Source organism: Delphinus delphis, chromosome X, assembly GCF_949987515.2.
Source record: "Delphinus delphis chromosome X, mDelDel1.2, whole genome shotgun sequence".
Taxonomy (NCBI): domain Eukaryota; kingdom Metazoa; phylum Chordata; class Mammalia; order Artiodactyla; family Delphinidae; genus Delphinus; species Delphinus delphis.
Genome location: NC_082704.1, coordinates 32,557,827 through 32,583,100, shown reverse-complemented (window position 1 = coordinate 32,583,100; position 25,274 = coordinate 32,557,827). Strand labels below are relative to the sequence as shown.

Genomic DNA, 25,274 nt, shown 5'->3' with positions numbered 1-25,274 from the left:
AGACTCTGACCCAAAGACGACATATTTCTACTCCTCTTCCCCCTCTGCTGCTTCTCCTCATCCAGCTGCTCTTCCCTTCCTAGACTGTGCAGGGACCATGGACTCTCATCAGGACAGCCACGGCAAAGAAAGAGTCTATCATTAGGGTCAGAGGTTTCTGATAATAATCAGCACTTTGTAATATGGTCTACAACAGGGTCCAAACAGATAACAGGTCACAGAAATAAAAGCTACATGTGGGGACATATGCATAATTTGGATGAGTAAATGGTAGGCGTTGGTGAGCTGTGGAGCACATACCGTCTCAAAGGGGGCATCTGCTGCTCAGCCCCTTGTTGTGATCAAATTGCTGTTATGTGCGTGAATGAGGACCCAGTGTTGTCATCTTTCAAGAAAAGTCAGAAATATGGATTTGGAGGTAGAATTTCCTAAAGTCTTCAATGTTGGCTCAAAAGAGTTAAAGAAAGTGTGCATGCCAAATAAAGTATATATATGAGGCAACTGAGGCTTGAGTGGGCCACTGTGTGACCTTTGAACTAGCACAGAAGTTGCTAGGAGGAATGGGAGAGGAAGCTGGACATTTAGGCAGGGTCCAGATAATAAAAGGCCTCATATGCCATGAGAAGGAACTTCATGTGATCTGTTGGCCATAGGGAGCCACTGAAGAATTTTAATCAGGAGAGTAGTGTGGTTGAACAAGTGTTTTACAAAGATCAGTTTGGCCGAAGTGTGGAGAATTGGCAGTGGTATATGTGCCGATAAATGTTTAACAAGCAGCTTTCCATTAAACAAAACAAAACAAAAACAACCACCTTGATTTGTAGTGTTTGCCAATTTCTGTGGTGTAAATACTCCCACTGTGGCCAGTTTCAAGCTACCAATATGACATCCTGGAACACAGAGTTGGGAAGAGATGCACACAACCAGTTCTCACCAGCTGGTGTAAGCCAGTTCCAGCACACCATTGGATGAGTTTCAGAAAGATAAAACTACTTAAAAGATATCAATAGTCCAGGTGAAAAGATGGCAAGGTCTTAAACTAGACAGTGATTCTAGAGATAGAAAGGAACAGATTTAAGACATTCATTGGATGTGTCAGGTAGTACTGCAGGGAGAAGAAACCAAGGATGTCAGGTTTCTGCATTGCATGCCTGATTGAATGGTGGTGTCGCCGTTGGAGATAGTGAATACAGGAGGAAGAGCAGGTTTAGGGTTTCAAAGAAGTTCAATTTTAGACATGTTGAGTTTGAAGTACCTATTGGGAGAGTAGCAGGAAATTGTATAACTCCAGCATGAATGTTGAAGGAAAAAGGTCAGGACTGAAAATGTATCAACAGATGTGACAGTCTTCAGCCTATAACAGTAGGTTGAAACCAAGAGAGTGTACGGGGTCAGCCTCTGCCCACCTTGGCTCCCACACGCTCTGCCTCAAGGACTCAGCCCTGCCCCAGTTTCCAGAGCAATCAAGGCTTGAGGTAGGAAGTACCCACATGACCAGCCTCAGCCTCCTCCATTCCAAATTCCGATCTTTAAGGCTCTGCATTAGGGTACTTTCCCCTTTTGAATAGTTTCTGAATTCCAGCTTCTTCCCTACCTGTGCCCTGGTTCATAAAACAAGATTTCTCCCTGGATCCCTAGTCTTGAGTTTCTGTTCACACAACTGGCCTAACAGCCCAGGTCTAGTATATTTTCTGGATTGTCCATGCCTTTGATTATCTTTGAGTTGTTTTACAACTCTGCAAATTGTAATGAAAATATTTCTTGCCTGGCAAAATGCGATTGATTTGTGCATCTATATGCAAATTTCTTTGCATCTATTTGTAAATTTCTTTCAGCATTCCTGATGGCCTATATCAAGGGTTAGCAAGCTTTTTCAGTAAAAGGCTAGATGGTAAATATGTTACGCTTTGTGGACCTTACAATGCTGCCACTGTAGCAAGAAAGCAGTCAAAGGCAATATGAAAAGGAATGGGTGTGGCTGTACTCCATAAAATTTATTCACAAAAACAGGTGACAGGCTGGATTTGGTTTGCAGGTCATAGTTTGCAGACTTCTGGCCTCCTGGTTTCCTCACTAATTAATGAGTGAAATAAAATATTAGACATGTGTCCACTTGTGTTAACTTTAAATTTGTATGAGGATCAGGATTTAACTTTTTTATTTTTTGTATTTTTTTTATTTTTTGCGGTGCACGGGCCTCTCACCACTGTGGCCTCTCCCGTTGCGGAGCACAGGCTCTGGACGCGCAGGCCCAGCGGCCATGGCTCACGGGCCCAGCCGCTCGGCGGCATGCGGGATCCTCCCGGACCGGAGCACGAACCCGCGTCCCCTGCATCGGCAGGCGGACTCTCAACCACTGCGCCACCAGGGAAGCCCACTTTTTTACTTTTAAATTATCCTTCAACAGCAATTTTGTGTTCAGATCGAGGACAGGTGGCAAACTGAATTTTATTCTTTTCTTATCAAGTTTTGCCTTCGCTTTGAACTCCAAAATTATACTGAACGATCTGAGCTTCCCATTAAAAATCATGTTTTTTTAAAAGGTAAAAAAGGGTGGGGGTGGGCTTCCCTTTTGGCGCAGTGGTTGAGAGTTCGCCTGCCGATGCAGGGGACGCGGGTTCGTGTCCCAGTCCAGGAGGATCCCGCATGCCGTGGAGCGGCTGGGCCCGTGAGCCATGGCCGCTGAGCCTGTGCTCCGCAGCGGAAGAGTCCACAACAGTGAGAGGCCCGCATACCGCAAAAAAAAAAAAAAAAAAAAAAAAAAAAAAAAAAAAAAAAAGGGTGAGGGTAGGGGGAGAAAAGGGAATGAAATCAACACACCAATAAATTAGATTTGGTTCATATTATCTACAACTGTACTTCTAAACAAACCTGGTACATGAACCGACTTGATTTAATTTTTTTATTTGAAATGATGTGGGCTTAGTGCATGGTCACTAAAGAAGTTACATTGCCTGCCTCTTCCTGGGGCTTTGCATTCAGGCCTTAATGAGTTTGCTCCTGGATCTGCCCTAGGTCTCCCTGTTGAAAAGCTGGCCTTATATGCTAGGATCCTTTTGGATTAATGAAAATGAGACAGTCACTCGGCTCAGAGGTCATTGCATAAAACACCTGCAGTACAGTGAACACTGAGCGAAAGCCCGCTTCTTCATATTTTCAGCTAAATTCCATTGCCAGAGGACACAACAGAGGAACAGATGATGCTCTACTTCCACTCCCAGGACTGGCTAGGGCTTTTGCAAGGTTACTGTTCTCAAGGGGCCCGAATGATACATTCATTTCCGTTAACCTCATCACTGGACACAATCTGCTAATTGGAATTCTCCTGAACCCTATTGTTACCAGCTTTAGGCAGACGCACTTGCTGGAGTTTATCACAGGCTTCTGAAATTAAGCCCCCCATTTGTAATTAATGGGCAGACCCTTATCAGGAGCCACCTCATTCATACCCACAATGCTGTCTGGTCATAGGCTGAACCTCTCCGAGTGGTACTTCCTCACACAGCTGGCCTGATAGCATCATGTTGGAAATGAATCTCCCATCTTGTGCCAAAATTTAGTGAAATTTCAATACCTCTTTTCCACCTACTGGGTCTCCTCTTCCCCACCCTAACATGCCAGATAAAAATCAATGTTCAGTCTTTTTCATCAGTCCAAGGGACTGTTGGAAATGAATTTCATTTCTCTGTATTACTCAGAAATGAAGAACACTAGCATCTAATCACGTCACATGACCAGCTGCCCACTCTGCTGTACCCACAAGGTCAGGTAGCTAGTAGTGGTGCATGAGATACTTTGGAGCAGCCATTGGTGTCAGATGGGAAATAATTTGTTTCCCAGACTGTGGTAAAAAGAGAACCATTATAATCAGGATTCCCTGGATCATCTCAGCTGATTTCAAGGTCAAAGTGTATATAATTTAGATTGGAAGACTAAAATGGACAGAACTTATTTGCGGGCAATGTCACAGAACGCACCTGATGTTTTAAAAAAGACAATATTTACATGTAAAAATAAATAATGTATGTAACAATGGCCAGCATTAGCCTGATTAGCAGGGGTGAATATAATACAAATGGCTACTGGTTATTGAGCACTTTCCATATGCTAGGCATCATGCTGGAGTATCTCATTTAGTCCTCACCATGGCTCCGTGCTATAGGCATAATAATTATCCTCACTTTACACCTGAGGAAACTCAGCCATAGAGAAGCTTAGTGCCTTGTCCAAGGTCACATGGCTAGGAAGTAGGGTGACCAGAACTTGAACCCAGGCAGTTTGGCTCCAAAGCCTGTCCTGTTAACCACTATACTACTTCACCCCCAACCAACAAAAGACCAACCATTTGATTTATTACATCAGCAAACAAATCTACAGTCCCAACATTGAATATTCAGACATATTAAATCACAGGTTATATTGGATATTAATTAACCTCATCAGGTAATGTTCTACCTTAAACCCAGATAAATATTATATAGTATAGCTCAAGGTTTGGGAGCCCACAAAACTATTCTTGATTTCTCATCAGATGGGGGCTCTTAATTTTTCGAAAGACAGTAGCTAAATCTATGAAAAAATAATACATAGCTAACTCCATAGGTTGTGAGGGTTTATAATTTCAGAGTTCTAGTTGTAGGAAACCTGGAAAGCCATCTTTCTCAAATCTAGATTGTCACAAAGAATTAAATGAACCATTCCATACATTTTCTTTTGCAAAATACGGGTTATAATGAATGGTGAGGGCATCAACTCCAAAAGTAAGGTGAGTGTTTGGATGGTTATTAGAAATAACGGAAGAGGTAAAAGAAACCAAGGTAGGAAGGGGATACGTTATGGGTAGCTTTTAGGGAGCCAACCCTCTCTGAAGGATCCCTTTGTACTGTTAAGATATGCCATTTCCCAGGAAATTGTGAAAATGATGCAATGAGTTGAAAAACAATAAACCAGAGGATATAGGTTATTACGGAGATGGGAAAAATGTCAGAAGTAAAGGTCTGGTCGTTGTGTCTCTAGGGCTGCACAGAGGAATGGAGCCCCAGTGTGCCAATGTGAGTGTAGTTAGCTTTGCAGGTAGCCCTCTGGTGGAGCTTGAAACATATAGCTGTTTAGGAAAGCCATTGTTCTTGATTCATTTTTTTATAGGTCATCATGTAATTTTTAAATTAAATTTCTCTTGTAGATTGCTTTACTGGAAAGAGGATGCTGCCAAGCTGATTTAGAGTTTTCCATGTCATTGCTTATCACCTGACTAGTGGGAGTTTGATAAAGATTTCTGGAAAGCGCTGAGAACCCAGGTGCAGAAACCTTGGTGATCCAACCAGGGCACAGGACCATGTGAGGGCTAGGGTAACCAGATTGACATCAGATATATCGCAGGATTCAATACAAATAAAGGTCTATTATTGTATACTTTTTCCAGTGGGTAACAATCTTGATAGGAGCACATTTGCCAGCAACACAAAATCAGAATGAACAAAGAGGGTCTTTCATGCAAAAAGAGGAGTCGGGAACCTCTCTTTTGTTTTAAGTAGTTCATAGCCATAGAATTGAAAAGTATGTTCATTGCCGTAAATTGAAAATTGGTAGGTATCACCAGGAGACCCGGTTTAGGCCTAAAAGAGCTCGAGTGATACAAATTAAGCTCAGTTGGTTCTCAGAGTGTAAAGGATTATAAAAGGGTAATTTTCACCATTATTCTCAAAAGCTGTGTGGGATAAACGTGAATAAAGAAAATGACCTAAAGTCAGCTAGTGGTAGGTAAGAGACATTTTAGAAAGGTATAAAGAAAACCAGACCAGAAATCTAGAAGCAGAATTCATGTTAAATAATGTCAAGAGTATTCCCTTTGCCAATCATGATTTTCATTTCATGCTCCACACACATGCGAAATGATGTTTTGTTTTAAAGTTGCTCAGTTTATATGCAGGCATCGGACTGAAGCGTTATATGATTGGAGGACGAGCTTGAGAGAGGAGACTGTGTCACATTCATGAAGTAATTATTGAGCCCCACCTTCCTGCTTCTCTCAGTTATCCACACCCGAGGCAAGCCAGGCAACTGGCGCCAACCTCCAGAAGTAGAATACTACCTACCGCTCAACAGCTATTTATTTATTTATTTTATTCTTTAAACACAATTAAAAATTGTTAGACTTTTTTTCTCGCTAGTTATCTATTTTATACATATTAGTTAGTGTATATATGTCAATCCCAATCTCCCAATTCATCCCACCCCCTCTTTCCCCCCTTGGTGTCCATATGTTTGTTCTCTACATCTGTGTCTCTATCTCTGCCTTGCAAACAGGTTCATCTGTACCATTTTTCTAGATTTCCCATATATGTGTTAGTATACAATATTTTTTTTTTCTTTCTGACTTACTTCACTCTGTATGACAGTCTCTAGGTCCATCCACGTCTCTACAAATGACCCAATTTCGTTCCTTTTTATGGCTGAGTAATATTCCATTGTATATATTGTACCACACCTTCTTTATCCATTCATCTGTCGATGGGCATTTAGGTTGCTTCCATGACCTGGCTGTTGTAAATAGTGCTGCAGTGAACAATGGGGTGCATGTGTCTTTTTGAATTATGATCTTCTCTGGGTATATGCCCAGCAGTGGGATTGTCAACAGCTATTTAAAATGTGGGCATAGTCCCTGAGGAGGGAGGAAGTTAATTTTTCTTTACATGACTATCCTTGATCTTTTCAGCAAAGGAAACATTATAAGGTCATCAACTATCTTCCATTTTCCAAGTCTCCAAATAGAGGTAAAGCATCTATCTGCAGGGTTGAATTTTGCATATCTGGCCTTGCTGGTTGCCAGAAACATCTCTAGACATTGCCAAACGGTCCTCCTGGGGTGCAAAATTGCCCACAGTTTAGAACCATTAAAGTAGAATGTAAAGCAGAGGCTTGCTTACACGGCAGCAAGGCAAGGGCTCAGGCATAGCTACCAAAAATACAAGATTCAGAGGGGACCAGCAGCTTAGCTGACTGGGTACTGAAGTGCTGAGCTGCTGGCCTCCAGTTCTGAGAGTCTCTGTGACTAGGAACAGGATTAGTCCCAGAGCCTGTACTAGAAGAGTCACCCATGGGAATGAAGGGTCTTCATCTGGGGGGGGGGTGGTACTGAAGGGCTACAGTGGCAGGAAACTGGGCAGGTCATTATGGAGATGACCTTTCCATGGCATGGTGCTATGATTCTATTATCTTCAGCACCACTGAAAAGGGGTCAAGGCACATGCATCTCATGGAAGTAACATAGCTCCCTTGGTTATCATCAGAATGGAAACTCCATGAGTTATGGATGTTTTGGGAAAATGTGAGACAAACCGACAATGAACACTCATGGCAGGAAACTTGTTTTATTGGTTGGTACTGCTGGAGGCACCTTGGGGGAGTTTTGTATTTAGGTTCTTTCTTCTTGAACTCTCTACCCGGAATTTCTGAGTGGCTTCTCTCAGAAACACCCATGCAACAAGGAGCCCCTTGCTCTGCAGCAGGGCTTGGCTAGAGCTGGGAAGCCTTTGAGAAAAGAAGCTTGAGCCTGGATAATGCCAAGAAGCTTAAGCTGAACTAGCACAGACATCTCAGCAGGACTCTTTCTTCTTTAGCGGAAAAGCAGGCACCATGACAGCACACATCATAATGAGAAGTTGATTTTTTGGTATTCAACGGCCAGGATTAAATTCCTGGGTCATAGTAATAAATGGGGGCATATTTAAAAAAGAATACGTAACTTTTGATTGACAGGAAAAGTAGCTTAAATCATTTTGTGATTGAAACCGTGACTATCACGTGGACATCATCAAGTGCAAGCAAGATTTTTTTCCAAACACAGTCTTTGACAAAGTTTACTAATATCCATGTAATGCATTTACTCATATATTTTCCCTCTATTACATTTCGAGAGGAAAAACTTAAGAAAAATGCCCCCCCCATAATTTCTCCCTCTTTCACACATTACTTTTAATTGTATTCCTTTGAACTGGCAGGTGTGTTGTCAATCGTGCCTTCTGGAGCGGATTGCCTTTTGTTCTTGTCAGAACAGACCAAGTGTTAAAGGAAAGGAGAAGCAGCTTGGTTGCCTCTGGCTGGAGATGGGAGAAGGGAGAGCGACTCTGGGTTTCTAACCCTACTGCTACTGCCTCTTGCCTCTTTTTCTCCCAGTATGCTTGCATGCTAAGTGTGGGCTGCTATCTTCCCTTGAGAACAGTAAGCTATGTGCTGCTCTCTGCTGAATTAAGAAAACATCAGCTATCTTGTCCTTATTTCCCTGAAGTCAAACATGCCCCAAATCTGAAACTTGGAAAGGCAAAGATATTTTGAACGTAAATATGACCTTTCAGGGCTTCCCTGGTGGCGCAGTGGTTGACAGTCCGCCTGCCGATGCAGGGGACACGGGTTCGTGCCCCGGTCCGGGAAGATCCCACGTGCTGCGGAGGGGCTGGGCCCGTGAGCCATGGCCGCTGAGCCTGCGCGTCCGGAGCCTGTGCTCCGCAACGGGAGAGGCTGCAACAGTGAAAGACCCGCGTACCACAAAAAAAAAAAAACAAAAAAACAAAAAAAACCTTTCAACCACTTGCAAAACATTTCCCTCTCTTTGAAAGACACATGTAACCAGATACCTTAGTGCTGCAAGAAAGTCTTTTCCTCTGTAGCACCTTTTCAGGAATGCAGGCCAGGGCTAATGGAAAGGAGGCCTTGGAAGGGACAGAGGTCCAAACTAAATTCACTACTGCTTAATTTTCTCCTTCATATTCAGTCAATAGGGGTTAAGAATCTCAAAGAGCGACGAAAAGTTGCAAGAGTGGTAGTGATCAAGGCTCCCAGATGCTTGGTTATTCTACCCCCGATTTCTACTTGGGGAGGAAACAGCACTCAGCTCTTAGAGGGCTTCGCAGACACAGGGGATTGTTTGTCTATTGTCAGAAAAGAGCAGCAAAGTAGATCAGGTATGCAAGGAGGAGGCTTAGTTCCAGCAAACTCTCCTTCATCTGTGGTCTCATGATACTGTTCGTTCATAAACTCGAGACTCTCTGGAGGCCCCAGACACACATTTGAGAAGTTGGGGCAACGGACCCTTGCACAGAATTGTGCTGGGACTTCTTTCATACCTTGCCAAGCTTCCGTTCCATCAAATTAACATGGGGGTGTTGAACTCTTTCAGAGGCTAGAGATGACTATACCATGGATTGGTTGCAGTGACAGAAGAATGACTAGATTGCCACTATTGTATTCAATTAATCCTGATGATTCTATGATTATGTGGACCACAGCCAAACAGATATCCACCAGAACTCCAGAGGTTTTATTCTAGAAATGCATCAATGGCGTCACTCCCTGTGGAGTTATTAGTGAACTCCCCTGTGGTTTCTGTATATACTGGGGCTCTGTATTCTTGCCTCTCTACTAAACCAGTTATGTGTCAGGCACAGCACCTATTTAATGTGGGTTTATAGTTTTAAAACAATTTCAAAACAGTTTTCATTTCTCTCCACTGCTGAAATCATGGTTTTGAAATTGGGTGGCCACATTTCCTTCTTCCCCATCAAACGCTCCTCAGCACCTTTGGGCTGCTCTCTCTAGTATGAAATTCTTTATCGAGAACGCTTTCCTAGGTAGCGATGTGGCACACAGCAGGCTAAGAGGATGTACTCCCTCCTATTTCTTGACTCCGTCTTTGCGGCAACGGCAGTGGAGGCTGCAGTGGATTCAGTAGCCAACATACAGTTCTCTGTTCGTGTCCAGGAGCTACACGCCCTATAGCCGACTAGCCAGGAGACAGTTACTCAGATCAAGGCTCTTGGAGGCTCACTGAAGGGCATCACCCTGGAAAATCAAATGGTGCTCCAGGCAGGCGTGCCTATGGAAGCTACCCTTGGCCAGCATGGGGTGGAGACCTTGACCACCCTGGAAGTAGCTAGCCATGTGCTTGGAGGTAAAGTCCATGGTACCCTGGCCTGTGCTGGGAAAGTGAGAAGCAAGACTCTCAAAGTGGCCAAAAAGTATGAAAAGGAGGGGAGGTGAGAGGAGAAGGAGATGCTGATGGGCTGGGTCAAGTGGCAGATGTAGTACAACTGTCGCTTCATCAATGTTGTACCCACTTTTGGCAAGAAGAAGGGTGTGCCAATGCTAACTCTTAAATCCTTTGTGACACCGTTTTTTTCTAACAAAGCCACTTGGTGCAGTTAAAAGAATACTTTCCTATCTTACAGTTCATTCCCTCTAGGTACAAGATGTGTCCTTGCTCCTCTGACCAGCTTAAGGATGCTCAAGGGTCTTTCAGGAAATATTTAAATCTGGTTCTAAAGAAGCAGCTCAGGATTGAGAGTGCTAGCTCAGTGTTCTCGTTAGACCATAGTCTTCGGTCTGGTTGCTAGATTGAATTCTCCAATCCTGAAGACCAAGGGGCATGGAAATGATACTACCACCTGAACTGTTTAGTTGAATCTATTAATTCAGGCTTCCTCCTAGGTAGTTTAAATGTAAAAGTAGTGGGAATGACCAAAGAACGATCTCCAGTTAAAGATAGCTTAGCTCATTCGAGTAGCTGCCCCCAAATAAGACCTATGGCATTTTCTCCCAAGTGAGTTCCGGGATCCAGAGAACACTTTCCATTCTAATCAGACAAGCTATTACCCAGAAAAGCTTAGCAATGACAGCAGAATATGCAAGCCCGCTTTGTTGGGCTTCCTGGTTTACAAGTGGGAACCAGCTAATTTAGAAATCAGCAGTCTCTTATTAAAATGATGGAGACTTTAACACTGGAAGAAAGAAATCATGTTCCCAACAGGGAAGGTAGAAAACTAATGACAGCAAGGTCAAGTCAGGGCTTACCACTGTGTACCCCCTCCGTAGGCCAAGGGAAGGCTATTTGGCTAGCAAAAGCTGTGAATTATGACCACATAATAACAGCCAGGGGCTGTTGGTTACAAACTAAATAGGTTTGGTTTTTAGACACAAATGTGTCTACACATTGGCAAACTCTAGCTAAAACAGCCATATAGACTTTCTTTCCTTCTAACGAAGATACTTAAGCACTAAACTGGAAACTTAAAGACAAAAGAATGACGAAGCATGAATACTCTTTCACCCAAGCTCTCTTACATCAGAGAGAGACACTAAGACGTTTAAAGCATCACTTAAAACAACCCTGTACTTTTATACTTTTAAGCATGAATACCCTTTCACCCAAGCTCTCTTACATCAGAGAGAGACACTAAGACATTTAAAGCATCACTTAAAACAACCCTGTACTTTTATGCAGATTTAGAATACAAATGAACTTTGTTCTTTGCTGCAGACTTGCTGTAAAACTCAGGGTAAATCATTGTTTTTTTTAATACATCAGGGTGAACCCTTTTAAAGAATGAACAAAGTGCTAATGACCTTAATATACAAAGAGTTTAGACAAACTGTAAGAAAAAGATGGAGATTCTAGTAGAAGAACGGGTTAAAAAATTAACAGTAGATACAATGGAGAAAAGACAGCCTCTTCAATAAGTGGTGCTGGGAAAACTGGACAGCTACACGTAAAAGAATGAAATCAGAACACTCCCCAACACCATACACAAAAATAAACTCAAAATGGATTAAAGACCTAAATGTGAGTCCAGACACTATCAAACTCTTAGAGGAAAACATAGGCAGAACACTCTATGACATAAATCACAGCAAGATCCTTTTCGACTCACCTCCTAGAGCAATGGAAATAAAACCAAAAATAAACAAATGGGACCTAATGAAACTTCAAAGCTTTTGCACAGCAAAGGAAACCATAAATAAGACCAAAAGACAACCCTCAGAATGGGAGAAAATATTTGCAAATGAGGCAACTGACAAAGGATTAATCTCCAAAATTTACAAGCAGCTCATGCAGCTCCATATTAAAAAAACAACCCAATCCAAAAGTGGGCAGAAGACCTAAATAGACATTTCTCCAAAGAAGATATACAGATTGCCAACAAACACATGAAAGGATGCTCAACATCACTAATCATTAGAGAAATGCAAATCCAAACTGTAGTGAGGTATCACCTCATAGCAGTCAGAATGGCCATCATCAAAAACTCTACAAACAGTAAATGCTGGAGAGCGTGTGGAGAAAAGGGAACCCTCTTGCCCTGTTGGTGGGAATGTAAGTTGATACAGCCACTATGGAGAACAATATGGAGGTTTCCTTAAAAAACTAAAAATAGAACTACCATACGACCCAGCAATCCCACTACTGGGCATATACCCTGAGAAAACCATAATTCAAAAAGATACACGCACCCCAATGTTCATTGCAGCTCTATTTACAATAGCCAGGATATGGAAGCAACCTAAATGTCCATCAACAGAGGAATGGATAAAGAAGATGTGGTACATATGTTCAATGGAATATTACTCAGCCATAGACAGGAACAAAATTGTGCCATTTGCAGAGGCGTGGATGGACCTAGTGGCTGTCATACAGAGTGAAGAAAGCCAGAAAGGGGAAAACAAATATCATATAATATTGCTTATATGTGGAATCTAGAAAAATGATACAGATGAACTTATTTGCAAAGCAGAAGTAGAGACACAGATGTAGAGAACAAATGTATGGATACCAAGGGGGGAAGTGAGTGGTGGGATGAATTGGGAGATTGGGATTGACATATATACACCACTATGTATACAATAGATAACTAATGAGGACCTACTGTATAGCACAGGGAACTCTACTCAGTGCTCTGTGGTGACCTAAATAGGAAGGATATCCAAAAAAGAGGGGATACATGTATACCTATAGCTGATTCACTTTGCTATACACCAGAAACTAACAGAACACTGTAAAGCAACTATACTCCAATAAAAATTAATTAAAAATTAACAGTTGATTCACAGAAAAATAAAACAAATTACTTATCATATGAAAAGATGTGAAATACCACTTATAATAAAAGAAATTCAAATGTAAAACAATAATGAGATAGTATTTTTTACCTGTCAGATTGACAGAGATGTTTTAAAATTGATTTTTTTTGCAGTCTGTGATTGCAAGGATGTGAGAAACAGGCACTTTCACATACTGTTGGTAGGAGAACAGTTTGGCAATATATATCAAAATTAAATAATGCACATACTCTGTGATTCCATAATCTTATTACTACGAATTTACAGATAATAATCACACAAGTGTTCAAAGACATATATACAAGGATATTCATCACAGCATTGTTTAGAAAAACAAAAACCAAAACCTAAATATCCTTGAAACAATTTAAATGTTCATTAATAGAGGACGGGTTAAATAAATAAGGCACATTTATATGATATAATACAGTATTGTCATTAAAAAGAATAAAATACATATGAATATCCTCACAGGGAACGATGTCCACAATGTATTGCTAAGGAAAATAAAACAAGTTGCAGAACATCTGTGAAGAGATGTCTGTGTGTGTGTGTTTGTGTATATTTGTTTCTGCTTGAATATGCATAGAAAATACCTAGGAGGGCGTACCTATATCATTAATAGTGATGACTTGTGAGAGTGGAAATGGGATGTTTTTCTTCACATGCTTTTATACTCTTTTAATTCTTATAGTATTACTTTTATAGAAAAAACTCCAAAATAAACAAACGGATGTGGAGCAGGGTGGTGGTGACCTTGGACCCTGATACTTGAATAATTTCATACCTCAGTTTAAGAGTTAAGAAATAAGAGAGGGGAGAAAGTAAATATGACAAATATTCGTTTTGGTTGGGTAGACAAAGCCCAAACTGTCTTAGACACCAGGTGTCTCAGTGGGGATAGAAGCCTTCCCGCTGCAGGCCCACTAGAACGTGGGGAGACAACTATCTGCCTATTTGATGACGACAGTATGGATTGGAGGATTTCTAGAGGTCATTTTTAGCCCCAAAGTTCTATCCACTATTCTGATACAGATAATGGAGCTGATGATGTCCCAAACATCAAATCACTTCAGGTTGCCCTTGAAGAGCAGAGGGGTATTTGGAAATGACACTCTCCAGCTTTAGAGGTATTTTTTATGGGTCATCACTCCCCTTCTCTTGGGGAGGAGGCAAAGGTGGCAGACTCACGAGAGATTCGTCATGGGACCGGCTTCATTTCCTTCTCTGATTTGGATTTCTTTGGAAGGTTCTTTCAATGCCTTTTTAATATCTGGCTCGCAGCCCTCCTTTACTAATGGACAGACAATAGCAATCCACTTGATAGCAAGGTGAACCAGGAAAATTTGCCTCATTCAAGCCCCTGGTAATCACGTGCTGATTACCTTCCCTCTACCGAGGACTTCAGAGGGCTGACATACTTCTTAGAATAGACTGGCTGCTGGAGTGGGGTCACTTAATCCTGCCAGAGGTAACAAAGTGTGCATTTATCGGTAGGTCCCTGAATCTGGGATGGCCCTCACTAAGGTGGCTTTCCTTCTGACTCCATAGACTTTCTGCAGATACAAAAAGCCACTTCTTTCATCCTGTCTTGTCTGGTGGCTTCACTATCCTTCCAATCCTAGGCTCGATTTATCAGTGACAATTCAGCATGGTTTGAGGGGTCATTAACCAACCCTCTTTCCTCAAACTATCAACCCTGTGCCTGTATTTTGAACTCTATTCTACAGGAAATAAGGAGCAACTGTGGTCGTTTGAGTGACGTGATCAGATACCTATGCTCCCACATATACAGCACTTTCTTATCGCTCACAGCATTACACTTGGACTCATTGTATGTTTGCCTCTTCACTTCAATTAAGTTATTCAAAGGGAGTTGGTATCCAACTGGGTGTGGGTGGCTGAAGGAGAGAGTGAAGATGAAGACATCTGCAAGGTTTCAAATCTACATAATTGAAAGGATAAATGGAAGGGTAAAGGTGCTATCACCTGAGAAAGGATACACCGGATGAGGAAGAGGATTTGGAGGGCAAAACGAGGCTGGCACGAGGATTAACAACACAGACTCTGCTGCCAGACTGCCTAGGTTTGAATCCCAGTTTGTCCACTTACTAGCTGTATGAGCTTGGGGGAATCATTTAACCTCTTTGTGCCTTGATGTCCCCATTTGTAAGAATGGATAATAGTATTGGGTTGGCCAAAATTTTCATTCAAGTTTGTCCATAAGATGGTACAGAAAAACCCGAACGAACTGTTTGGCCAATGTAATGTCCTGCATCACAGGATGGTTGTGAATATTGAATAAATTAATGTAGGTTTATGTACTGGTGCCTGGCACCTAGTAAGTGCTAAATTAGTGTTTGTTAGTGTTTGACACAGGGAATTTCAATGTTTGAGGTACATTTAAAATGTATTCTGAAATTTTGAAAATAAATTATGGATCTTCTGATAGATATTGGGCTAGAAAAGGAAAAGTCACAGAACTCTGGACAGCATGGATATTGAAGCAAGAGAAAAGATAAGGATTTTACAAAAGAGGCTAAGAGGCAGTGGTCAGAGAGGGAGGAGGAATCAGGTAGCCTTGATATCCTGGAATCCAAGAGAGTTGTCAACCAATGAGATTAAAATGGGACACAGACATTGTACCCGTGAGTATGGGGAGGTGTTGGAAGAGAGGAGAGAGAGAGTACCATTTGGGGAAGAAGATAGATAAAAGGAGAGAGAGTCAAAGATCAATATGGTCAGCTCCTCACAAATATTTTTTGAGGGGCAGACCTGTCCAAAAGGCCCCTGGGTGATCAGTGGGTCCAGCTTCTTTCTTTCATCCCACATCACTCCTCTCTGTCCCAACTGCCAATCAGAGGACCAGTAGCAACCAGCTGGGATAGTGGAGAGTGTTCACCAAGGTCCCCCCTAAGGAGCTGCTCAGCCAGTGGCCATACACTCATTCTCCTTTACTACAACTGGGATCAGAGGATAAAGAGGGAGGGCAGATGAGCACAGGAGCCCAAGAACTACTGTTTCTGATAAGACTCAGGGCCCACCTCACCCAGTGTCCTGACTCTGAGTCAGGTATCTGGGGCCTTCCTCCATGAGGTTAACCTCATGAGGGTAACAAGAGTCCCAGGCATTGCTTTCGTCACCAGCCCTTCACTCCAGCACCTACTGTGAACAGGCCACCACCATTCCCACTACCCATGTCATTGCTCATTCACTTCCATCTGACAAATGTCCCGTCCCCTTCTTTCTTCCTTTCCAGCTCAAAGTTTATTTCTTTTCTCAAATATTCCTCCCCTGAAAGCTCTTTGTCTACTTGTAACCAGAGTGGCCTTCTATATTGTCCACATCACACGTTTTGGATAATGTAACACATATTTCCTTGCACCGTTCTATTTCTGTCCCATGTTTGTTGTTGGCATATGGAAAGGAATCAGTACAAGGCAACATTTGGTGCTCTGGGGTAGGACAGCTGGAAGGAGAGATGGGAGGAGAGTGCTGAGTTTTGCACTGATATTTCACACTTGAACGGAGTTTGCAACAAGAACCATAAGTTGAAAAAAACCAATATGATGAGCAGCCTGGGGTGAAAAGGAGACAGAAGATGGCTGTCCTCTACATAACTGCGCGTGTGAGGTGAAGGAGGAGGGGGTTTGTTATACACAGCTGCGATCCACCTACCCAGAGGAGAGGAGAACAGGAAACTCCCTAACTGGACATGTGTATGTGGGTCAGGGCCGTATACAACCCTAAGCATGAGGCTACAGAAAGGAAGCCCTGTGCTGGTGGGAACCCTGAAGGGGGAGGGGGGGGTCAGTCATGGCTAAAAAACCTCATGTGTTTTTATTTAGTGACCTGCTTTTGAGATTATTTCATAGTCTCCTCCTTGTGAAGTATTATGCAGGTAGCTCCCTTGGTCTACTTGGGACCAAGTTTAAATAATTATATTTTTCTTTCTGAAAGGTAAGCATCACTAGCTTAGGTTTTTTGTGTCCCTTGGGAGCACAGGAGGCCAGGCCCACTGAGGGGGCGGACTGGTTGGACAGCCTGTGCATGTCTTTTCTCCCCATGAGACTATCAGTGTCTTGAGTGCACTCACTGTATCTTTCATTTTTATCACGAGGCATATGATTAGTACTCACACATACTTGGAAAACTGAACAGAACGAATCATTTGCTGGAACTTTGTTATGAATGAGTTGTTTTAGGTAGACACTACTTGTAGTTGCTTTGTTGATTTTCAGCTTTGTTGTCAGTGTTACTGCTTCTGATGATTCCTCAGAGGCAGTGTGGGGTGGTAGAAATAGTGGCTCGGGAGACAGGAAGCATTTGTGCCAGTTCGAGCTCAGCTGAGCGACCCTGGACATGTCATTTCAGACCAAATGATCTCTAGACCCTATGATTCTGCTCTGTGAGTGAAGCAGCCCATGTCTACAAAAAGTCAGCCCAGGTACAGGAGAGGAGAGAATTCACTTTATCAGTTTGGCCAATACGATGCCGTGCGGTCATTCTGACATTTTCTTCCAATGAAGTGGCTGATTTATTTTCTTGACTTGATTGACACAACCCATGTTTTTGGCCTAGAACTTTGACTTTGGAACGAAACTCATAGAATCAAAGCTGTGACTCAGATTACTATAGCGATAAATACCTATTGTTATATTGGGCAATTCAGGTAACAAAGACTTAATAATATTTTGTATTAATTCTAATGATATGAGTATCATTATTGAATGCTGTGTGCCACAAATTATGCCAAATGTTAAAAAATAATTCTCATTGAAACCTTGCAACCACTTATGATGTAGGTAATATTAACCCCATTATACAGATAAGGAAACTGATGCTCAATCAGGGCAAACAACTTTCCTAAGGTCATGCAGTCTGAACTCTTAGCCACTATGTGCTAGTGGGTGCTTAATACATATTTAAAAATGAATAAATGAGATTAGCCAGCAGGAGTTCTCAGCATGGCTTCAACTAGTAGGAACAGGAACAGTACTGCCTCCCATGTATTGAGTATTCACTATGTCAGGCACCCGTTCTAAGTAATATACATGGATTATTTCATTTCATTTTCACTAGAACTCTATGAGGTAGGCTCCATTATTGTTGACATTTACAGATGAAGAAACTGAGGTTTGGAGAGATTAAGTGACGTGTGCAAGGAAGCACATCTACTAAAACTGCTAAGACTCCAAAGTCTCTGTTCTTTCTACTACTCCAGGCTGCCTGTAAATAGAGTGACTTGTGCAGTTCTGTTCTTTACTTTCTGCTCTCCTGCTGAGTACTTGAGATTTATAGGCTAGACACTGTAGGCCCCTTTTTTTGCACCAGTCACCTTTTCCTAGGCCCTCAGTGTCCCCTCTACACTGTGCCATCTCTCCCTGGGACCAAGGATCAGATAGGGGAAGGGGTAAGTGGAGTGCTTTGTTGCTGACTTTCTGCCATCTCAACACAAACACTTATCGGTGTTGTTGAGACTTAATCTCGCTAGCTCATCTGTGAGACCAATTTTAATTTGGAGCCATCTGCCACAGACAAATGAGTAATTACGGCAGAGCCCAGAGGGGCGGGCCATGGGGAGAAGGTTGGCCTAGCCTCTTGCCACCTCCCTGCATTGACGCAAGTGACCAAGAAAGAAAATTCCTTGGGTGGGCTGTTGATGCAGAGGCCAGCAGCGCTACCTCCCTGTTGCTCAAATCCTTAGACTCCAGTGAACAAGGAGGGATGAATGTGGGGTCATGGCAGGAGAAGAGGCTCTCCCCGTCACCGTACTGGCGGTGCCTTGTGGTGAGCACCACTTACCAGCTGATCTCTCCACACAATATGACAGGCTAAGTCAAACTGATGGAGTGAAGCTGAAGATAATAGTCATTGAACTCTGTCTAGCATTAACGTTTGTTGCAGAAGACTTTACTATATCTTTATCTTCTTCCTCACAACAGCCCTCTATATTAGGTAGGGGTGGGCATTGTGAGCTTCATTTTATAGATGAGGAAATTGAGTTGTAGGGTGATTCTATAACTGGACACTTGTAAAAGACCTTATGACTTGCCCAAGGTCACCCTGTTAGCTACAAGCTGGCTAGCACCTCAAACTCCAAATTAGAGTCTGTCATTCTGTCTTCTGGACCAGTGGTTTTCCAGTTACGCTTTCTTCTCAGGGCCAAGGAGTTATGGGTGTGTGTGTGTGTGTGTGTGTGAAGAAGTGGGGCTTTTGGCCCTGACCTGCACTTAAACTAGGGCAGCTCTGCTTGGGTCTGTTTGTTTTACGTCTCCGTAGGATTTCATTTAATGAAAGACTCCGCTACTGAAAATGTTTGAAAACTACTTGTCTAGGCTAGTATTTCTCATCGAGAGTGTAGTGGGTTGAACTGTATCCCCACAAAAGATATGTTCAAGTCTTGACACCTGGTACCTGTGAATGTGACCTTATATGGAAAAAGGGTCTTTGCAGATGTAATCAAGTTGAAATGAGTTAGTCCTGAATTAGGGTGGGCCCTAAATCAAACAGCTGGTGTCTTTATAAGAGATAGGAGAGGGAGATTTGGACACAACCACACAGATGAAAGGCACAGAGGAGAACCCCATATAATGACGGAGGCAGAGAATGAAGTGACGCAGCTACAAGCCACGGCATGGAACAGGTTCTTAGAGCCTCCAGAAGGAACCAGGCCCGTCAACACCTGCATTTCGGGCTTCTGGCCTCTTGAACTGTGAGAATACATTTCTTTTAAGCCACCCCGTTCGCCGTACTTTGTTATGGCAGCCCTAGGAGATGAATACAGAGAGTCACATAGACCTCTTACCTAGAAATGGGTTGGGGGTGGGCTTATTAACATGCTGATTCCAGGCCCAAACCCCAAGATTCTAATTCTGTAGGTATGGATTGGGGCTCAGGAATCTGTATTTAGACAAGTTCTCCATATGCACAAAGCTTCATCTTTGAGCTGGTTTTGACCATAGACAGACACAAGACTCCTCCCTGGATTGGAGCTGGATTTGCGCCCCCTGCTGACGATGCTCCTCTAGTGGTTCCAAGAGTCAGTGGGCCAAAGGCGGTAGGTTTCATGGACAAGCAATAGGCTGGTATTAAACCTTCTGTAGTCCAAAATTTTTTGAGAGACTACAGAGAATAATGAGAACTATCTGAGTGTTTTCCCCAAGGAATCACAAATCCCACAGGTGGCCAACATCTAACCCTAAGGAAATAGGCTGTAGTGGTTAGGGAGTGGGTGCTTCCAAGAGGGTCGGTTTCCTGGAGTAGCAAGAAGACCACAGAATAACACACACGTGCACACACGCACGGAGTCTTCTACTTGTTGTCTGGTGCAGGAAATTCTATCTGATAGAGCATCACCCTTTTTACTTTAAGATTTGGTACCTATTAAAAATGCAGGTGTCCATGTGAGTGATGATACTTGAAGCCAGGGTCAGCCATGTACACCCAGCCTCCAGTCTTTATCTGAGAGCAGTTTTGATAGGCTAGAAGAGGAAGAAAAGCATGATGGGCTGGGGTAAGGGTACGGCAGAGGGGGTCTTACTGCCAACCTGAAGCCAAACTCCTTGCTCAGTAAAGCCAAAGAGGGGACTAGTTTATCCACCCAAGATTGATGGAGGTCAGCTGTGCCCGATCCTTTGGCGAGCTGGGGGAGGGCCTCCATGAAAAGGGACAGGTGTTTGGATTCTGTGTGTGTGAAGAGTGCCTTCCTGGGAGTAGCCTGCCCAGCTGGACCCAAGGTCCTTCAGGAGTCCTGTGTTTGCTCACATCCCTGACTGCTCCCAGGTAAGCAAATCTTGTTTCTATCTCCCAGAGAGGCAGGGCTCCAGCACTGTGGCAGCCTGTTGTTATAGTTACTGATATATGACTTACCACAGCAAATTGTCAGAGCAATGGAAGAAAATGCAATTTAGTAGCGGCCGGTGGTGGAGTTTAGGAGAGAGGAGAAAGGGAGGAGAAGGCTGCTGAAGAGACTTCAGTATGATGTACGGCGGACAAAGGAGGCAGTGAGTCTGAAAGGCCCTTGGTGAAAAACAGCCTGTCCCCAGTAGCTTCACCCAGGTTTCATCTGCCTGACATTCTACCAGTGGTACTTCATGTGAGGTAAGCACTGCTTCTATCCAGGGGAGGTCATGCCTTAGATTGTACTTTCGAGTGACTTTACCTGGCGCCTTTCTTCCTCAGCGTTTGCCAGAGCAATGGGGAAAGATGGGAGAAAGGGTTGGCCATCAAATAAGGACTTGGCCTCCTTTCAAAACTCAGATAGGGCCGCCATTGCTAGTCCCATCTTTGCAAATTTCCTCTGTGCTCTCCCCTCTTTCAAAACAGGTATGAAGCTAAATGGGATTGAATGTGAAAGTCCGGGATGTCTTGTTCAAGCAGCTAGCTATGTGCTTTTCTGGGAGATACACTTGACTCCTTCTTGTTCATCAGCAAGAATTTATCACCCATTATATACTAGGCGCTGGGTCAGGTGCTGATGGGGGATGCATGCAAACAGTTGGCCATTAGAGTATGCGTCACATTTAAGAAACAATCTAGTTACAGAGACTAAACATTTATACAAGTAAGGCTGACCAGTAGTATGTATTAGTGTGTGACTGGTGTCAAGTGAAGGGTAGAGCCAGTGGCTACATAATCTCAGAGGCGGACAAGATCATGGAGCAGAGTAGCTGGGTAAGCCTTACTTCAGATTAGCACATGAAATCACTCAGACACTTAGCAGGGCTCTAGGGAAAAGGGGCCCAGAACAAATCAGTTGTGATGGGGATGGAGACGTGGACTGGGTAGGGAACATGCTTACACCTCTCTGCTTAGCTATATATCCAAATCCTATAGGCATGTCCTTTCCAGAGAGGTCATCCATCCTCCACTCATCTATCCTGTCTCGGAACTCCTGTGCTGGGAGTTCTCAGACTTAACTCAGACTTCCAGGAGAGCAGGATAGCCTAGTGGTTAAGCGGGTGGGGTTAGGAGCTAGGCTGCCTGGGTTTGAATTCTGGCTCTGACATTTATTGTGACCTTGAACAACTGACTTAACCATCCAGTGGCTCAATGTGTCTCATCAGTATCATGGGGACAGTAATAACAGTGCCTGCCTAACAGAGTAGCTGAGAGGATTAAATCGTGTCAAATGCTTAGCACAGTGCGGATGCATGCTATTCATTCGTAAAATAAATATTTACTGAGTGCCTTTGATATTGCAGGCACTTTCCCAGTGCTGGGATACAGCAGTGAAGAAGAGAGATAAGGTCTCTTCTCTCTTGGCACTGTGTTAAATGTTGACTCAGGCCCTTTACCCAAGGAACTTTTAATCTAGTACCTTGCTTTCTGCTCTATCAATTCCAATTCCTAGTCTGCGAGTTATCAGCTAGCTTATTTTCATTCCTCCTTGTTTAACTAGGCAAGTATTAAAGCTATTAATTCCCTTTAAACCCAGCTTTGGTCATGTCCCATACGATTTGATGTTGAGTGTTTTCATTATCGGTATTTTTTAAGCACTTTGCAATTTTGGTTTGGGTTTGTACTATTTCTACTTTTTAATGTATTGTGGTATTCCATGTTTGATGACTGTATTTTCTTTGTTCCTACTACATGCGCCTACTGTGCTCCAAAGGAAGAGAGACAGTGGAGACCTGTCTAACTTGAGGGGTTTAGAAGGGACTAAGGGCGAGACAGGACTAGAAAAGACCATTAATGAAGGGTATTGAGTGCTAGGCTTCATGGGCTGGTTTCTCTTCTAATGAAGAGACATTGGAGTCACTGAAAGGATGGGCAGGAATGACAGGATTGTTATGCAATCTGGGAAAGAATAAGCCAGTATCATTGTTCAGTATGTATCAATACAAGATATTGGGAAGGAAGAACTCGCAGGGCTTGGGGATGGAGCATGGAGACAGGGCAGAGGAAGGACTCGGAGATGACTCCAGCATGTTAAACCTAGGTGCCTCAGAGGACAGGAGAATCACAGAGGCAAACCCCTGAACGTCTGAGGGTGGAATGCATTCACGTGAGTGGAACTGGAGAGGTGTGTAGGCCCCTGTATCCATTTGCATCTGTGCCGTGGCACTCAAGTTGAAGGGCCTCCCGTCCTTCTTCAGGAGAGAGTGGGTGAGCAGGGGAAAGCTCAGGTCTGTGTTTGGTTTCTCCTTGTCCCCCCTTTCAGTGAGGAAGGAAATGAAGATGTGGAGCAGGGGGTAGGGAGGGTAGAAGGAGCTTGACTGTTCTGGAAACAGAGAAGATGCTTTTAGGTCGAGTGTTGAAGGTATATGGGCAAGTACTAATAAGGAAAAAGCAAATGAGTAAAACTCAGTGTGGGCCATGTGGGGTAGCTCTAAGATCCCACCTGAGATCACTGATGCTATTCTTGAGAGCAGAGGGCTGCCATGATAGGGCTTCTCAACTGCAGCCCGCCTATAACCTTCCTTAGTTTCAAGGCTTCTGACCCTGCGGTGCTCTGTTGTCCCTGGCTACCTCCCCGGCTGTGGGGGCTTCTTACCTGCTTCTCTCCACTGGGCCGCCTGTAGCTGAGCAGAAGCTCCACAGCGCCCACCACTTCCTTGCGGATGGCGTAGAGCAATGCGTCACCGACGTACACGCTGTGGTTCAGCAGTAGCTCCATGATCTCCAGGTTCTCATTCTCAATGGCAATGAGCAGGGCGCTCCGGCCCAGTGGGTCCATGCAGTTGATGTTGACATTGTAGTAGATCTCGGCCTCCTGGAGGGCCTGCTTCACAGTGGCGTAGTCCCCCTTCTCCACGGCACTGAGGAAGGCCTTCTCCTCTGCAGAGAGCTCCGTCTCAGCCCTCACAATTTGCAGGGGGATTCGGTCTCTGTAGGGTGAGTAGTTGACCCTTTTGTAGTACAGCTGGGCCATGGTTCATAGCAATTTAGAAACCTGAATGAGGAGAGAGAGGGAGACCAAAGATATTCTTAGATACCTGCAGGTCTCAAGTGGCCAGTTATGGAGGCAGCCTTGCTAATGACTTGGAAAATCCTCACCTGTTTTAAAGCCACAATCTTTCTCCTCTTGCAAAGGAGTATAGCAGAAAAAGCCCTGGCTTCTGGGTCAGAAAGACATGGGTTCAAATCCTGGCTTTACCAGGTCTGCGACCTTAGGTAAGTTACTCAAGCTCACGGTGTTTCAGTTTATTATTATTAAGCTTATCGATATTAATAATACTAATTGTGCCAGGCTCCGCACTAAACACTAATTCCCACCTCAAGGCTACTGTGGGAGTTAAATGAGACAATGACTGATTAAAGCAACTGGCCCAGAGGAAGCCTCCTGAGACATGGCACAAGTTAGTTTCTTCCTTCCCTTCTGCTGTCTGGAAATACTCGTGATATTACTTCTGACTGGTGATGCAAAGTTGGACCTCATCTTTGGCCAGTTTCCTTTGGACCCCGGGCCTGTGGGCCTGTGCTAGTTTGTAGGATTACATTTGCAGCTGCCCCAGATGCAGATCCTGGACTGAAACACTGCTGTAGTGCTAACTGAAACATTCTTATTGCTGCTCACTGGGGAAGGGGTATCGACTCCAACAGATTAAGCTACTACCCCCTCTGCCCACAGGATTTTTCTCCTCCATGATTCTAAACCAAGCAGCTGACAGATATGAGAATCTGTCTGATTCAATTATGAGAAGTGAACGGCCTGTTTTACATGTACCACATCTAAAGCCAGATTTTAACAGAAGTGATTTCAAAGCAAAACCTATTATTGAGTTCCTACAATATGTTTAACTTTCTCTGGGAGACCAAGAATAAAAGACAGACTTTGCCATTAATTGCATAGGATGAATCACAGTATAGAGCTCTTGCCTTGTAGGTTGCAGAGTAAATTCATGCACATTCCTCATTGACTCCTTGTACTAGCCCTATAAGATGGGAATGGTTACCCTCCCCATGGGAGAAGATGCGGCTCAGACCCATTAGGTGATTGACTCTCCTTTCCCTACCATCCTTGGGACCTCCAGAACCCTCTGGAGGCTGAGTTTGGATGAACCCATTTAAGTGTCTTTCATTACCGAACTGTTTTGCCAGCAAAAAGAAATGGAAATGTGATAAAGGGCCTCTTGTCTCATCTCCTGGATATAAGAGAAGATGAAGACATGCAGCTTCCACAAACATTTGCCTTACTCTTCCAGGTAATTATATCTCTGCTTTGGCAGAGTGAGAGGCATATATTATACCAAGTGGCATTTGCAATTCATGTGCTTGTGATCTTCTGGGAAGTTGGTATTTGAAGGTTGGTGTTGCCTCTTGCCCTTAACAGGCCCAAATGACAAATTTCTCTCTACATCCAACTCTCAGGAGAGCAGAGTGCTGCTTGGCTGTCTTGAGAAGCACTGATATTTTCTTGTGCTACTTTGAAGTAACTCAGC

General features: G+C 43.5%; 1 protein-coding gene across 1 annotated transcript in view; it reads right to left on the bottom strand.

The window, feature by feature from the left end:
• Window positions 1-23,764, bottom strand: part of TRPC5 (transient receptor potential cation channel subfamily C member 5) — a 133,881-nt gene extending 110,117 nt beyond the window's left edge. Inside the window, exon 1 of the mRNA XM_060002621.1 lies at window positions 23,387-23,764. Within this exon, the coding sequence (XP_059858604.1) occupies window positions 23,387-23,764 (378 nt within the window). The remainder of the gene's footprint in view (window positions 1-23,386) is intronic.
• Between the last annotated feature and the right edge of the window lie 1,510 nt (window positions 23,765-25,274).